The 17,970-nt window shown below is 38.7% G+C and overlaps 1 protein-coding gene across 1 annotated transcript in view; it reads right to left on the reverse strand.

Annotated features, from left to right (window-relative positions):
* Nucleotides 1-6,365: 6,365 nt before the first annotated feature.
* Nucleotides 6,366-17,970, reverse strand: part of RTKN2 (rhotekin 2) — a 36,393-nt gene continuing 24,788 nt past the window's right edge. Inside the window, exons 10-12 of the mRNA XM_034062393.1 lie at nucleotides 16,122-16,287; nucleotides 14,113-14,220; nucleotides 6,366-12,062 (exon numbers count right to left, since the gene is read on the reverse strand). Coding sequence (XP_033918284.1) covers nucleotides 11,509-12,062; nucleotides 14,113-14,220; nucleotides 16,122-16,287 — 828 coding nt within the window. The 3' untranslated portion in view covers nucleotides 6,366-11,508. The remainder of the gene's footprint in view (nucleotides 12,063-14,112; nucleotides 14,221-16,121; nucleotides 16,288-17,970) is intronic.

The following is a 17,970-nucleotide window of genomic DNA, read 5'->3' on the forward strand; positions in this document are numbered from 1 at the left end:
GAGAAGATGAGTGGGACAGGCCCTGAAGTAAACTACAGAGGAGATGGGGCTAGAGGGATGCTGGAGCAAGCCCTGGGGTGAAGCTGGAAGTGTGCCAGCACTGGAGCATGGAGAGGTTTGCTTCAAACAGGCACATTGTGGGGTTTTGTCTAAAAACACCATATTCATGAGTCTCACATTTCATTACAAAATAGCTTTGAAGGAGAAAAGTCCCTGAAGTGTGACCTGCTGGACTGAATAGCCAAAACGTCAATACAGGTATTACTCTGTTACTTTTTCAAAGCCTCAGCATTAGGATCTGAGGTTGGCCAAGACCTCATTATTCTTAGCGAACAGCTGAACTTACAAACCTGCTTTATGAGCACATGCCTGGTAGCCTCTAGTCCTGGTCAGACACCCATCCGGAGAAAGACATTGCGAAAGGAGCATCAGACTTGAGTCCTGCAGAAACCCAGCAGCACCATTGCCCCTTGTGCTGGCAGAGCACCCCCAGAGGTGGGCCAAGGGTGCAAGGGAGCCCACAGATCACACCTGACCCCCATCCTCCGAAAAGCAAGCAAAGAAAGAGCCGGTTGGGGCTATCAGCAGCCTCTGACCAGGCAGTGTCACCAGCAGAGTGGCTTTGACGTGTCCTTGCCCTGATTATTGTATTTTTAACAGCAGTTAGGTGGTTAATTACCTGAAAGCTGCAAGTGAAGTCTTGTTTTTCATATGTGACCTAGTAATTAAATTACTCCAGTTGCTGTTACATAATGTAAGTAGCAGCTATGGGATTTTAAAAGAATAGTCAAAGTTGGCAAACAGTTTAATTTCATTTTATATTGGAGCCTAACACTAAGAGATTGCACAGAAAGCAGAAGGCAGCTGCCTGGAATGGTTTGAAATTAGCATGTGGAAACCAACAACTATTATTATTGCATTACTGCTTGTAATTCCCAAATGGAAAATTAAATTTCTATAATAGATACAGTTTTTTAACAAAAAAAAAAAACAAACCCAAACAACCAAACAACAAAACAACCAAACAAAAACCTCCTTTTTCTGGCAAAGAAAATTCTTTTAGGAAATGTTACCACTGAATGCACCTTTCCCAAGTAAGAAGTGAGGGGGGAAAATACCCAGACTTGCAAGATTCCTCTGCATGGGGCTTTGGCCTTCTGCAGATGCCGCTACCGGATTGTCTGAGGTTTCTTCTAAAGGGCTGGCAGAAAGGTAGATTTATTACTTAGAGAAGAAAACAAGTTACTTACTTAGCTTTTGAGCTGGAATACACCTTCACGGCAACTCCATTTAGCTTGGAATTTTGCATTCACTTGCCCAAATATGAGATATTCCTTCTCCCCTACAAACTGACGAGCCTGACAACATGCATCTGACCAAGAACAGTGCAGGGAATTACAGGGCTGGTATTAGGAACACAGGATCACATTTCTGGCTCTTGAAGCTTGATATTGGCCAGTAAATTTTTTACCTTAATTTTTATAGGCTTTTACTTCTGCATATCAGTTTCTGTGGGAAAGCTGGCTCAGGCATGGGGACCTGGCCACCAACCTGGTCTCCCAGTCGGACCAACAGTAACTCGAATAATCAATGCATCTTTAATTTGAAATGCTTGATGACTAATCTCTTGTTTTCTTTAATTAACGATCTACAGTTAATCATTATGAATGGTAAATAGTCTATTTCAGCATTGGTAGCAAGATTTCCTATGGGAAAATCTTCCCCTATAGCTTTAATTTAAATATGCATTTTCACATCACACTTACCAATTCCTTACCTTTATGCTATTGCATGATTACAGGTCCATTAACTAATCACATTTGACAACTTGTTTATTGAGGGGAGCAACTACTTTACATCTCTTGCCTGGGAAAGAAAACACTCTAACAAACAATTATTCAGCAGCTGCAATCATGGAGCACTGAATTAATTGCTTTGAAGATCTCAGTCAAGATCTTGATAAAAATCAAAGAAGATGTTATTTGACAGAATGGATGAATGAGAGTGCCAAAAGGGACTCTGGCTACAGAAGGTACAGCCCTGCTCTCAAGGATCGCACCTTGAAAAGCCAGACTGCAACAGAGGAGGAGGCAAAGGAAAAGCGCATTTGCTTGTTTGTTCTTTTATGATTTAGTTTATCAAAACCAAAACTCATACATATATTTTGATTATAGGATCAAGATGGTGCTAAAAGGGCAAACAAACCTGAGCATGCTTAGGTCTATTAAGGCTGACACATGGATATTTCATACATGTAAGCTCTGTAGCTGATTTCTCTTCCCATACAAATAATTAACCCAAAGAGTAATGTGAGGCTTAATGATTATAAAGCACTTCAAGACTTTCTGTGGAAGGGAGCTGCTGTAATTGCACTGGTGTGGGATAAAAAGCAGAGCAAGGCTCTGGGCCTGGCTGGGCAAAAGTGTCTCCATGCACAGCAGTGCTCGGAGTCATGTGCTGGGGAAAAACAGCAGCGCTGGTGCCATTTGCTCTCTGCCACGTGTCCAGGGTGGTGTCAGGAGAGTTTGTGTCTCAAGTGCACATACTGGTGTTTTGCAAGGATTAGGGCATTATGGAAAACAGTAGGACCATTGCTGAATGAGCATCACTTGGAAAGGAGTTTCAGGTATCTCTTCAGCTCCCTTGTCTGCTGGGTACCCACTGGAGTAATTGCTGCTCCTTCAACAGCACAAGGAGGATCACAGTGTCTCACAGGAGACAGTCCCAAACTCTGCTCCATGGACAAGACATAGCCTGCAACACTGGCCAAACACAAGGCCTTCTTTCAGCTGCTGTGCCTCATGTGCTTTGAATGTCAGCTGAGATGAAATACGTTCCTGCCAGATAAAACTAATTCCTATAGTAACACTGAAAGGGAAGGAGAGCTTAAAGGTTCAAAACCCTCTGTTGTAAGGGGCTTAAAAAGTGAAGTAAAAGGACTAAACAATATCATTTCTGAATATTATGTCACTATTAAAACCTGAAAAAGCTGCCCAGTAAGCTGAAGGACAGTCATAACACCAGGTGGCTTTGCAGAAAACATCCTAATTGAGCTGTGGGTCACATGAAGCTCCCAATAGTCAGCTTTTCAAAACTGCCCTGTTCTCACATTAGAAATATCTTTGTTAGTGTCATCTCTCTAGAAACAGGGAGAGCCTGAATTCTTTTCTCTTTCCTGCATGCTTTCAGTTCAGAAGAGCCTGTGAGGAGAGTAGTATTTAGGTCATGGCCATGAAATGTCTTTACTGTTTTGCCAAATCCAGCACCATGAAGAACTAATGCCTCAAAAGGCGTGATGGAAAATAGTCATGACTGTCCCTATTAATAAGTGAGGAGCTGAGAAGCTGTGGCCCTTGCACTGGCTCTTGTTCAATATAGGTGAAAGCCTACATTGAACAAAATTTATACAACAGGATTATACATTTGCAATTATGTATCCTGATTCAAATAATTGTTTCTGCAGTAACCCCTTGGCTCTCTTTCATGCTTCAGTAAGAGACAGATGGAGCCTAACTAAATAATTGGCTCTATCTTTTGCTTTTTTTTGCAGGTATGGTTGACAGAACTTGCCCTGCTGAAGGAATGTAGAAAAAGTAACCAAATTGTTGCTAAAGTTTGTATTAATCATTCCAGCAAGGTGTAGAGTAGAAGACGACTGATACATTCTGGTTATCCTGATGAAAAATGTAAATAGCAGGTTACATATTAGTGCTTGGAAATCACAAACTTTATTTGTCAAGGAATTATACAATTACTTTAAATGGATGGCTGGAAAAGTGTGCCTCAGTCTGTAGGCTTGCACTGGGATAGACCTGGGTTAGTCCCAAGACAGCAGACCTTTACTGAAGTATAATGATCAAGCAAATATTTAAGAAACTTTCTAATGAGGCCAGGAGTAAAATGTGATGTATTATTAGACACACAAATGAACTCTTATTAAAATAATAAAAATTGATATATTAAAAGCATGGTATAATAGATTCAATTTGACCTGCAGCTGTGTGTGGAATACCATTATTAGGATTTGTCCTTAATAACAAGCTTTCCATTTGCTTAATAAAATTTAAGTGAGACTCTCCTAACTTTGAGTTTCTTCCATGTTTGAAGAGCTAGACTGCCCCACACCATTTCAAATGGCCTATGCAGTGAGATAAAGCTATGCTGGTGCGCAGAGCAGCCCTGTCCTCTGTTTTCAGTCAGTAAGTCCAGATTCAGGCCCTCAATTTTCCTACAAGCCAAATACATGGGGCTAAACATTTGGCAGCTCAGTACTCTGACAACTGCAACCCTGGCTGATACATCCACATCATGAGAACAGTCAGTTAAAATGTGCTCAGTTCATTTTAAAAGCTCTCAACCCTTGCATACAGACATGAGGGATGACAGACTAACGATCATCCAAAACCAAACGAAGCAAAGCAGCTGCTGCCATCTGAAAAACAAATGCAGTGTGGACAAAGCGACTTCCTTGTGCCAGCTACACCTCCCTATTTGTCCTGCTGTTGAGAAAGTTGTCAGATGTTAAACTCACCGTAACAGAGCTAGGATCTTACCTAAGGTGCACTTTAATTTAAGCACAGACCATTCTGGCCATAGAGCGATGGCCAATGAAGAATGAGCAACTAAAATGGTGATAACACCAATGAACACATTATGTTCTTGTAAACATACAAGGTATCTTGTAAACACACAAGGTATCCCTGAGCTAAAAGTGCGTGTTCAGCTCTGGACACCCAGCTCAAGAAAGATATCATTAAAACACAGGAGGGATTTTGAAATAGACAATAATTAGAAAATGGAAAATACAATCCAAAGAAAAATGGAAAAGAGTGTGACTGTTTGCCTTCAGGGTGACAAAACTTAGGCAAATATATCTGTATTTTGGTATCACCTTTATAGCCAGTGACAAAAAAAGGAAGATGATGGACTGACCCTTTCCGTCTTAGCAAAAGAAAATACTCGAATTTTTAAGTTTGGAAAGAAAACTCCTGTGGCATATCATCAAACTGCAAGTTCCATGAGGCAACAGTGATGCCAAAATGTAATTATATTTAAAAAAATACAATTTTTTACTTTAAACTGCCACTATGAATTCATGTCCAGACACAGACATGCAGTGAAACTTTGACAGGATAAAAGGCTTTCCATGTCTGCATATAAGAGCCTGTAATTACTAACGGGCTAGGAAGAAACCGTTTGTGTCTGAAACATGACTCCTCAACTTTCTTTTGCAGGTATTCCTGTATCACCTTCTGCCACAGGTGACACTGGACAATATCAAAAAAACCTTCAGGTGAGACAATGTACATTATAAATTATGTTCTTTTGAAACTATTTTGGAAGAATTTTGTACAAATGTGAAGAAAAGCCTTAATAGAATAAAAGAGGCTTCACTACTTACTATAATTTTCTCCCTTTGGGGAAGTACATGAAGAACATTTAGAAAGCTATCTTGTGATAACAGTCTGGAAAGATTGGTTTTTCCCCCATGAAAAGCAATTTATTTTGATGTCTCACAGATTTTTTCTGTGGATATACAATACATATATGGAAGGATTACACTTTAACCACTTGCTAATGGTTATACGAAGAGATCATCTATGATCCCTTAAAGCAAACTGCAGCATAATTTTCATTAAATCACTCATCTGCATTAGCTTGTCTTGCAATTATCAATCACACTGTTTTTTCATGGAGTCTTAAATCAGTCACATATTCTGAAATTGAAATGTCTAACAATTCCTTCTACTTTTATTACCGTTCTTTTATGATAATTTGGCCAAAAGAACACTTTACTTGAATGGCACAGTTGGTTTTAAATGAGCAACGCTACACCAGGCTCTAGCCGGTGAGGCAAACAGGAGTTCCCCTTCAGCACAAGGCTGCCTATGAAAGAGAACAAATTAATGGCTGGTATTAGTAGTATCAGTGACTCACTTATGAAGTCACTTTACACAGCAGATGGAATTATGTAAATCTGCTCCATGACACATTTCTTGCACGTCTATGAGAGAAGCAAGAAAACCACCTAAACTATTTAGGCACATTTGTGGAAACAAGGCGCAGCTCATGTAACATTTCTAACATTACACATTCACGCAGAGATCTCTTGGACACATTGGACAATTCATTGAGCAATCATGCTAGCTGCCAGATGTTTGGGTTTTTTTCTCCCTTCCTCCAGTTCAGAAAACTGAGGCAAACACTGTTTGCTACTGTCAGCACCAGCCTAGAGGGGTACATTCAGCAGGCCCAGCAGAAAAGTATCTACCTGTAAGTTCTTATTTTACAGCAGCCATCACCCATGGTTTATAAACTGAAGAAAAGCTTAATGCAGTTTTAGATTGAAGAAAATTACCACCAAAAGCCTTTTACTCTAGGAACTTTAATTTCACTTGCATATTTTAACAGAAATACATTATGTTAGCAGCAAAAGATTTCTATTCTAACATTTCACAATACATTAGTGTCCAAATCTGACTTTTTCTACCAAGGCAATCTACATTAATTGTACATCAGCTCTCACAGTATTTCCAAATATGTACACAACACTGTAAAATAACTATTAATATAATTACCATAGAAAAACATAAAATCACAATACTAGTAAAAATGTAAACATTTTAAGCTAAAGTCTTTAAAATTGCAAAAGGTACCGTCTACCATTCCAAGACCAAGTGAATAGCTGAAGACATTAGATACAACATAAAAGTTACTAAATTAAGTCTTTGTTCAGTTAATATTTCAAAAGTTGTTCCTGTTCTGTGAAATTTATATTCAAGTTTGGGATAGCAGCTGCTTTCAAGTTGTACTTTCTAAAAGAAGAGTTCGACTATTGTCTCTGACCAACTTCAAGACAGTAATCCCACTACTTTCTAAGCAGCAGTTAATTCATTCCAGCAGTGAACAAGCAGATACAGTTTTCAGAGTAGGCCTGACATACTCCTCATAAAAGTCCCTAATCACATGTGTAGTTCAGCTGTAGCAGATGCTACCGATGTCTTTACTGTGCTACACTGGGTAGTTTGAGCTGTTCAGTCTGAGTGTAGTGACTCTGAACAAATGCTGTGTTTCCATGGATTCTACTGCCAAGCAGCAGCATACCAACTCGCCTGCACACATGTGAATATGGGGCAATGGGACCTAAGGTCTACAAGAAGCCACAGGCCTCTTGCTGTCTTCCAAGCCTTGTCCCAGCAGGAGGCTGGCTAATATCACCTATGCCTGTGTAAAACATTTCCTATTTTGGCACTCTTTATAAATACTAACCAAGTAACTTCACTGATATTTTGACTCATGCAATTAAAGCACCCTCATGAGTGAATGCAACTGACAAGATGACTTAATGGGTACATTCTCCCTTCAGTGCTGAGAAGCAGCAGTTTAACAGTTTCCGTCATGTCCCATGAGGAACAGGCTGCTTTTACCCCTCTGCTTCTTGACTCCCCTTCACCTCCAGTCTGAAGGATGGAAGCCAACAGCTCCCCAGCCCCACACACTACCAACAGATGGGCTTCCGTTGCTGTCTTGGGCCACGATCTTAAGCCTGGGAAGAGAATCAGTCTAAAATGTCACTGTACCACACTGCAACATAGCTGCCTTCCTCATATTAGCTCATACATTCCTCATATAGTGCTTGGATACAAGCAGGGTATTAGTTTTAATTCCTGTTTTGAATATTCATCCTCATTATGGCCAGGAAAACTTTGGAAAGAAAAAACCCAAACCCAAAACCAAAAAACCCCCAAAAATCTCCAAACAAACCCAAACAAACCAAAGGAAGAGTTCAATTTCTGAGCAAGCCTATGCAATGATAAGGGACCAGTATCAGTAATAACATATTATAATTTGCCACTATGTGGAAAAGCCAAAAAAATGACCATTTTCCTCACAGATATATCTTTTAATTACACTTTTGAAAATTTCTTCTATTTTTATTACTAATATTTATGTTCTCTTGCATAGACAAAAGCTGAGTACAAATGTATTTCCTATAACTGACTATTGTATAGCTAAGATTTGCTGGTAGCCTGCAGTTTTTATCAGTTAAACCAACTTGCTTAACAGAAGATTCAAAGGCAGTACAAAAGAGAAAAGAAAAAACCAACCCAAAATCAACTGAGTCAGTAATAGTAAATACTAAAACCTGAAGTCAACTGATGTTTCATAATAGGGATTATATAGTGGTTTTTTAAAATAACAGAAACTACTTTCAGTAGCAGAAGCCTTTCAAGCTATAGGAGCTTAAATGTGCAATTAATTAAACAAGTCTCAACATTGCCATGACATTTCACAGGACTGTAAGAACAGCACTGTTGTTCTGAAGCAGAATGATCCGGGTAATTAATGGCCTAGTTTGCTTAGTAGGGATTGGGGTAATATAGTGAACTGGCTCATATGAGTCTAATTTAAGGATAGATATAAAATGTCAGTCAACACAGCTTCCTGGAGAACAGGTCTTGAACAACAGCTTGAATTTTCCTCTTCGATACAGTAAGCTTGGCTTGCAAAGACACCTGCCCTCAGGTGTTACCCATAAGAACCCTAAGTCACGTACTGACAACCAGATGAACATGTCATTTTCTTTAAATATATCAGTACCAGACCAAATCAATATAGAATGTTATGCTGGAGACAGAAAACTAATTTCAAAATACAGCATTAACAGGGAATCCATAAGAACTACAGTTGTTTTCCATTTTGTTCAATTTTTTAAAGGTTCTGGGGGAAAAAGGGAAGCAAACTCAATGGCCTGTCTGTTTGCTTTTCCCCACCCCCTACCCATGTCACTGATGTAATAAAAACTTATCACTTCTCTCTACAAACCTTGCCTTGCATTCAATTTTAAAAATCAATGATCTGGAAGAAACTGTGAAAATCACCTGCAATAAATTTGCAAAGGACATGCAGACTGCTAGAGTAGTAAAGAATGAGGACAGGTCACTTACACAGAGCAATCTGGATTGCTTCATGGGCAGTATTTTAATGCTGGTAAAATACAGTGTAGATTTCTAAGAAAAAGTAAGGTAGGATAATAAGAGGATGATGTACCGCATTCTTGGAAAAGGCTCTGAAGAGGACTTGAGCCATAAAAGTCAGTATCCAAGGCAATGCTTCCACAAAAAAAGGATAATACCATTTCTGAGAGAAGAAGGGAACAAGATATTAATCAGAGTAAGAGGATCACATTATGTTTCTATACAGTCCTGATGGATCATTATTGACATGTGGCATCTAATTCAGATGTCACACTTAAAAATATTTCAACACATGAGAAGTACAGAGAAGAATGTGAAGATTAATTAGTCTTGTATAACATTCATTGCCATAAGAAAGTTAAGGGATTCAGTGCATCTCATCAGAGAAAAGGTTAAAAGGGACATAATCATGATTTATAACTGCACACAAGCAATTAGAAAAGCTGATACTACGGAGATCAATATAAGCAATCAAATGCATAAAAAGACCAAAATAACTTAAGGTGGAGCTAGAAATGCAAATAGAAAATCAAGTGTAAAATGTACCTGGATAATTAACTAATGCAACAGGAGGTATGAGTGAATTCTCATCACTTGAAGGCTTTAAATTAATATTAAATGCCTTCCTAAAATATGTATGTTCAGTTCAAAACAAAGCCACTGAATTTAAGAGAAACTGCTCGTTGAAATTCAATGGCCTGTTGAATTTAAAAATAAATCCTCATTACAGTGCCTTCCTGCCTTATATATTTATGAGATTTATTTTTAAATATAACAAATAAATGGAAGGGGGTTACCAGGAAAAAGGTATTCATTCTTTCCAGGGCATGGTAACATTTAAGGCTAGATTTAAAGCTAAGTAAACTGCAGCTGCATTTTGGAAAATACGGCTTTTCTTCCCCTCTTTATTTTTTCCTATTTCTTGCTCAGAGTTGCACAGTCCACTTAGTCGACTGTGTCTGATTTACATAATCATGTAGTTATTCTTCAGTTTTTCTGTTCCTATTTATAAACCATTCACAAACCATACACTTTAATAACAGCATGATTTATTGTAAGAATGATTATGGTTATTTCAGAGGGAAAATGGAATGTGATTAAATGAAGAATGAACAAGGACATTCCAGAAACAAAGGGCTCTAATCCTGCAAAAGGATTTGTAAATGAAACCTGCCTCTCAAACCCTATCCCAAATAGGCAATGAACTACTGAGGGAATTCAGCAGACACCTTTACAGCTGTGCAGCCAAGAGCTTAGCAAAAGACAAAAATTAGATAAAACAAACCAACCATGCACACAATATCTTCTGGAGAAAGAGTAAAGCTCTCAAAGCCATCTGCATTTTAGAAAAAAAACAAAAATTAATGAACTGTATGTATACAGTTGCTCCTGGATAACTTCCAGCATCTGACATAAATGCATCAGCTAAGGAAAGGGTTGGATACTTAAGTTGTGGATCCAGGAAAACATAATCTTTCCCATTTGCAGTAGATGTTTTTGCAGGTGCCACAGGAACCCTAATAACCCATACTTCTTACAAAAATGGTAAGTCTAGATGGAAGAATAGATGGAAGAATAAGATGGAATAATACCAAAGTTCAGTATTTTGACCCGAAGTACTTACTCTCTCCTATTTCAGAAAATAACAAGTGGTGAAAAGACCTTACTGCTTACCAGTAACACTGTTGTGTTTACAAACCAGGAACAGCTGAGAGGCTCCACAAAGGAGAAGCTATGCTACAGAGCCCTGTTTGTCAAAAAAAACCCAAACAACCCAACCATAAAAATGAAATCCTGAATAGGTGTTCATATGTAGTACAGCTTTTAAATGTTCACGTTAGACTGAGACAAGTAGCTCATACAGAGATAATCCTCAGCTACTTGGACAGCACATGCACCAGCAAGAATGTAGGCGATCCCGTGCTAAATTGATAGAACTGTTTCAGAAATTCATACGGAGTTACAAAGCTGTTCAGAAGAGTACAATAACTCCTCATAGAATATCACATTATAAGGAGTGGTTCCCAAACAGTGAGGGAGAGAGAAAAATATTTTAGGTGGTGCCAAGCACGAAGCCCAAGAAAATTGATTTTGCGAGATCTGTGCCGAGTCTGTGTGAAATTCCCACTTGGACCAGCCTGAGAAGATGCAGATGGGCTAACCTAATGGTCTGGTAGAAGGTAATGGTAACAACCCTGCTGCAGGGACACTGAGTTACCCTGAACACTGCAGTTTTTTCAAGGGGAGCGTACTGGACCACTCCTCAGAAGTAGCACTGTTATTTCAGATAGAGATAAGTCCCCCAGTTATTAGTGCAATGATTTAGATGTTAGCAATACTGAGTACAGCTGAGAATGCAGCTAGTAGTAATGCCCTACCTAAAAGGAAAAAACCAGCCAACCGAACAAAACCAAACCCAAATCCACTTCTGCTTCAATACTTATGAGCTATATGCTAAAATCTATTTTCATTCAAGAGATGTAGAAGGCTGAGAAACTTAAAATTCCAGACACTTCTTTAATTATGATGTCTATGGCTGTAACCAGGATCTAGGGTCTAGCATTTCTCTGATGCATTTCTGTCTAGGGGCTGGTACCGGTTTGGTTTCAGACTCAGTCTTGTTAACTAATGAAATGGGATTCCCATGGCCAGCTAAAGTGCTTTTATTACAAGGACCGATTTTGTGAGGAGCAGCAGTGGGTGTCTGCAACTGCTGCAGTTTTGCAGATAACTTTGAATCAAAAGAAGAACTATTAGTAGATGTGCAGTCAGACTTCTCCCAGTTTTCTTTGCCCACTTCCTCTGTGTTCACCTGTGCTTTTGCACTGTAGGGTGACTTATCAGAGGGTGGAGGTGGAGCTCTTCTTTTCTTTCCTCTGCTGTCATTAGGACTTGTAGTATTTCTTTTGGGGCTCAGATGCATGTTTTTCTGAACCACCATCTCATGAGATCCATCAAAGAGTGAAGCCCACAGGGAAGATGCAGACTCTTTTTGCTGGCCAAGCAGGAACTCACCATCAGTCTCTTCAATTTTTCTTTGTATGATATCAGCTAAGCCCTCATGTTTCACTGGAGAATCAATGCCTATAATATTAAGAGACAGCAATTAATTCAGATTAAAATGCTACCAATGATTTTACTGCTACCTATTTTGTTATTATTATTCAGAATACAAAACTGTATTAACTGCATCTTGTGAAGTTCTGACTACTATTAAGAGTATTAATGGATGAAATGTAAAAAATTACATATGCTTTCAAAGATTGCTCTGAGGCGACATGAGGGAACTGTTTTCATGACAGCTGGCATTCAGGCAACAGTGTAGGGCATTGATATTTCTTCCCAAGTAAAAGCAGAAAAAATGATGTGCCATCAGAAAACCTGTATGTATTAGATATTAAACATCTTTTGTTGTATAGTGCTTTGAAATTTTCATTTCACAGAAGGCCTATAAAAAAGTCTATGACTAAATATTTTCATACTTTCAGCCTGCAGAAAATGGGATATCTTCACATATATAATTTTTCTTTATGTGCTTTAAGACTGTCTTTTCCCATTTCTTATCCATCATATTGAGTTTTCTACGTATACCGCAGTAATACTAGCCTCAAACAGCAGCAGTATCCTTTCTATTGCAGGCCACATGTTAACAGTTTTCAGCACATTTTTAAACCCAGGGTTTTTATCTATAGAAGCATAGAACCATTTAGATGGGAAAAGACCTTTAAGATAGTCAAGTCCAACCGTTCCTCTGCCACTGCCCAATCCACCACTAAACCATATCCCTAAGTCCCATATCTACATGGGTTTTGAACATTTCCAGGGACAGTGGCTTCACCACTTCCCTGGGCTGCCTGTTCCAATGTTTGACAGCCCTTTCAGTGAAGAAATTTTTCCTCATACCCAATCTAAACCTCATGTGGCACAAGTTAAGGCCATTTCCTCTTGCCTATCTCTTCTTACTTGGTAGAAAAGACTGACCCTCATCTCACTACAACCTCCTTCCAGGTTGTTGTAGAGGGCAATAATGTCTCTGTTCAGCCTCCTTTCCTCCAGACCAAACAACCTCAGTTTCCATAGTCACTCCTCATCAGATTTGTGCTCCAGGTGCTCTATCAGCTTTGTTGTCCTTCTTTGAGCCTGCTCCAGCACCTCAATATCTTTCTTTCAAAACCAAACACATTATTCAAGGCACAGCCTCACTGATGCCAAGTATAGGGGTACTTTGAGTACTATAAATAAGCAGGAAAATTTGCATATTAAGAGTGAAACAGAGCATGCTGCTCCTCACTGATGTTCTTGAGTGTCAGCAGAATTATGCTACCATGTTACCTTTGTAAAACTTCCATATAGGTGATTTACTGCCTTTCTGCTCTGCATTCTTAGCTTAGATAGGACTCTTGATTGTTCAGTGCTCTGATGCACAGTAACTCAATGACCCACATGGCATTTTGAGCATCCTCGCAGTTCCAATCTTAAGCAGCAAGCAGTCAGGCATTTATAGTTATACAGTATTTCTCAGCCAATACTGCATCAGACCCATTAAAACAAAGTGACCTACTTTTTCTAGTCTGTAAATATTTCTGTAATGAAACTGTTAAAATAATCCTGCTGCATACTACTTTCCTCTGTAAAAATACAAGTCTCAAAGACATGCTAGCTAGATTTTCCAAGCATATTTTCCAATATCATTACCAAAGACCAAAAAATTTGATAAGTTCTGCTTAGTAAACTTTTAAATAGCTTTAAGAACAGCAGGTTAATTTCATGCAACTAGTTAAAGACATTATCAGTTTGCAGACTGAACTATTTAACCTTTACATTTCTTGAGCTTTATATTACTCTTACGATGAATGTTTACTTCTAATGACATCTTTTTGACTATGCTCAGGACTCCCTAGTCATAACTCAGATTACAGATTTCTTTGTCTCAAGGTATAAAAATGCATTCATTATTTGTCCTCTTACAAACTCAGATTTATTATGTACTCCTTGGTATGCAATTTTGTTGCTCTCTCATTGTCTGAACTGTCCTTGAAAAACTCAGTGTTTCGACACCAACACCAGAAGCCATCTGAATAGAGACAATGTTGTTTCTGTTACCCTGCAACTTGAAAAGACAAATCCCACTTACTCATATCATGGTAGACGGAGGTCGCTTCTTTTGTCAAGAACAAAGGTGGTTTCCGTGGTGACATAATCTCAATTTTCATAAGTTCTTCACAACAATGTTTCCACTGGCCTGAGAGAGAAAAAAAGAACAATGACTGGAACTTAAACACTTTGGCTTGAAAAGAGTTGATGTTATTCGATTGTGTTAGGAAACTGTCTCCAATGAAATGCTAATCAATACACGTTTACTTCTGTTTAGCAGAAATGCTCAGCATGCATTTTTATTTTCAATTCTGTACTCACTCTCTTAGCACACAGGTCTACCTCCAATTTAAGCATTCTAGCAGTATTGCTATACTATGGAGGTTAAATATCATAATTTGCCTTCAAATCCCCGCACACAGTATAAATTCACCAATAAAAAAAGCTTCATGAAGTTATCGGGGACAAACTCCAATACACTGCAAGACGGATGTTATACAACTATGTTACAATGTTCTAGTAACGGAACATTCTGTCTTTAATAGAGGATAACTTGCCTTTTATCCGTTAGCAGACAAGGAAACCTCTTTTTCTATTAATAGATTTTGACCTTAAGGAAAACAAGACATGGTAAAATTACTTTGCTCATACCAATCATTCCAAGTTTTCTGAGCACATTAATTTTAAGGGAATTTTAGAAGCAAGGAAGAAAAAAGGCATTTAAATGTCAAGTGACCCATTTTTTCTGAACCTAAGGAAAATGTCTCAAAAAAATCCATGGGTATTCTATCTATAATGAATAAGAAGTAGTCCTTTTACCCCACTCTACAGCTAATTTAAAGATGATGCCCTAGTTTTTGCTTGGTGTGTTTCTTTAATTGATGGAGCCTGTTCTCATTGTAAATCAGAGCTAGAAAGGACTAGAAATACAACTACAGTACCGAGTTTTCACAAGCTCAATTCACTGATTTTATTGATGTGGCCTCTGACTAAAGACTAATATTTCATTCATTGACCTGGTTCTGTTTTTTTGAAATTATAAAAATTACTATCAGGGACCAACTAAACCTGTCAATTTTGGCACAGTAACTGGCACTTGTTCTCTACTCTCAATACACCTGTGAGTAAACTACTAAAGCAGAGGAAAAAGATGGAGAGGAATTAATCTATATTGTTCTTATAACAAATATTCGGTGTTAAAACAGCAACAGTACACTACTTCAATACCATTTCACTGTTTTACACCAATAAATGAGTATCTTCTCTCCTGAAAGAAGAGTGTTGCCCCAGAGGTTAGCCAAAAAATTAGGATGTCAATTTCTCATCTCATTCATATCACCTATTACAAAGTCTCAGGTACAGATTCTACCAGGTTCAAGAAGTATGTATTTGCATGACTGAGCTGGAGTGTGGCTGGATGCATATTCGTGTGTAACGAGGGGTACCAAAATGTTAGAATTACCAACAGAATCAAGTAATCCCTATTACAAAAATTACAATTTAATTCAGCTATTAATACTGCTGAGCAAGAGTTTCCCCAATAGATGTGCCTCCTTGCAAGGGCTGGCTGAATCTGCATCCTAGCCAAAGCCCGAAATGAATCCAGCATCTTCACCACTTCCCACTAAGGCTTCCACACCCAAAGGTTTCATACTTGCAGAGTCTCACAAAACCAACACAACACTGGCATGATGCCCAAGGAGAGGTTGACTCTTCCTGCTACAGTGGAGGAAGAGACAGAGAGAACGGAGCAATCCGTAAAACAAATTAACTAGAATACTGCTAAAAGAAACCAAGTTCATTTGAGATTGATGGACATATTCTGCCTCTGATTTCCTGCAAAAACACACACCAAACGCGTTGACTTTGGTTAGTCAAATGTTGCCTTCCAACGCCTTAGACCACCACCCAATATTATCCCAGAGAACATTTTTCCTTCTCTTTCCTTACAAACAAAGGCTTACGAAGCAGTTCTAATTCATGTTAACAATTGATGTTACATAACAGCCCACTTGGAGGGCACACTGCCAGCACTGCCTGCTTACTTACTTAGGTCATAAAAGTGCTGCCAGAAAGCCTCCATCCACTCATGAAGTTCGTCCCTACTGTCAGTAGCAAAAAGTTGCGTCACAGCCTCTCCAGACGCAGGGTTGATAACAGAGAAGTTATTAGTCCTTCTCTTGGAGTCCTTATCCACAGCTCGAATTCTGGTTTCCTGGGAACAACAAACTGTGATTAATGAGTTATTGCTTCAGCTCCATGCTGGTATCACCTTATGGCCAATGACACTATAAGGGATGTATAATTTGTCTTTTTATCTAATCCATATTATTTCCAAAACAACCAAACAAAAAATCCCCCCAAAACATCAAAACTAATGTCAGGAATCACTTATGAAAATATTTTCCCATAAAACTATTAAAATGGCACAAAATACGAAAAACAACAGAATGAAGTGCAACTATTGCTGTTTAGTTTAGAATGTACATTTTACGTTTTCCCTCCCCTGCCTTCAACAGCTCATCTCACACTGCTCATTCTTCACAGTAGTTTAGTGAATCTAAAATAAGAGCAAGAAGCTCCTTTTCTCCAAACTCTTCAGCTGGACAACCACATTGTTACAGCCACTGTTTATGTCTCCTACTGTACTTCTGTGGGCTGCTGATAATGCAATCTGTTCTAAACTTGTATTATTTTATGTTCATCTTGGTGAATCAGGACATTCAGGGCTTGTCCTATAGAGACAGGAAAGGCAAAAAATAAGCTTATCTAGTCCACATTTAAAGAAGCATTTGTAGCAGTTACCCATGCAGTTCTGAATGAACAAATTTCCAGGATGAAAAAACCACTTTGCTATAATATAAAAAAAATCCTACTTGTCATTTCAAAACAGACATTTTTGTTATGTCTTAGCTAGGGAGAGCTACACAGAAACAATTAAAAAAATGTATGTGAGAAGTATATCACAGGTCTATCAAATTTCTTCAGCTAATGTTACAAAGACTTTCAGATTACACAGCAACACCGTTACAGCCAAGGTTTCCCCTTCTGTCTGGGGATGTAGCTCCTGAAGTGGGGAAAAGACAAAAAAATAATTAATATGTAAAATACCAAACCATTTTGGTAAAAGTCTGGTAAAACACAACTGAAGAACTTTCCAGAACACAACTGGTCAACATTGCTGCTCATCACAACCTGATGAACAAAGTAAAATAATTAATGTTACTTTATTTACAAAAGTAAATGCAGAAACCTTGGGAATATCTTTGCATATACAATTCAACCTGACTGAACAAGCAATTACCTATTACAACATAGCCCTCAAAAGGATTTTTGGCATACCCAGGAGAACAGCATAATCCCAAATCCTGTTGGGATGATGAGTTTCGGCGCCAGGGAGCCAACTAGCACCCTACATCTGGCCAGCCCTGGTGCTTGCCAGGACATGAGGCTTCCTAACATATGTTAAGACCACACAGCAGCCCCTGACAGACAAGGGTGTCCCCTGGCATGGGGAGTGCCCCAGGTTTTGAAGGAAGCCAACAACACAGGCAGGGCTGTGTTCGGACATCTTCTGTCTCGCAGGACAGTGAATCTGACCACAAAGGTGGCCTCAGGCATTCCTCAGTACAGTGGGGGCAACTCAAGCATGTTCATTTTTACACAATTCAACCAAATGTCAAACATCTGTTAAAGATGTTAAACATACGCCTACAGAAATTAAGTTTACACATGGGATCCCATGGGGATAAGTGGATAAGCCTAGTTCTGACACTCAGAAAACCAAAAAATTATTCTATAGAACAATCCTCAGATTTTAAATGCATTACTGAAGTAAGCATTTGAAATACCAACAGCTGCTTATAGCATATCTGATGGATATGCTCATTTAAATTCT

The sequence above is a fragment of the Melopsittacus undulatus genome, chromosome 4, assembly GCF_012275295.1.
Source record: "Melopsittacus undulatus isolate bMelUnd1 chromosome 4, bMelUnd1.mat.Z, whole genome shotgun sequence".
Lineage (NCBI taxonomy): Eukaryota > Metazoa > Chordata > Aves > Psittaciformes > Psittaculidae > Melopsittacus > Melopsittacus undulatus.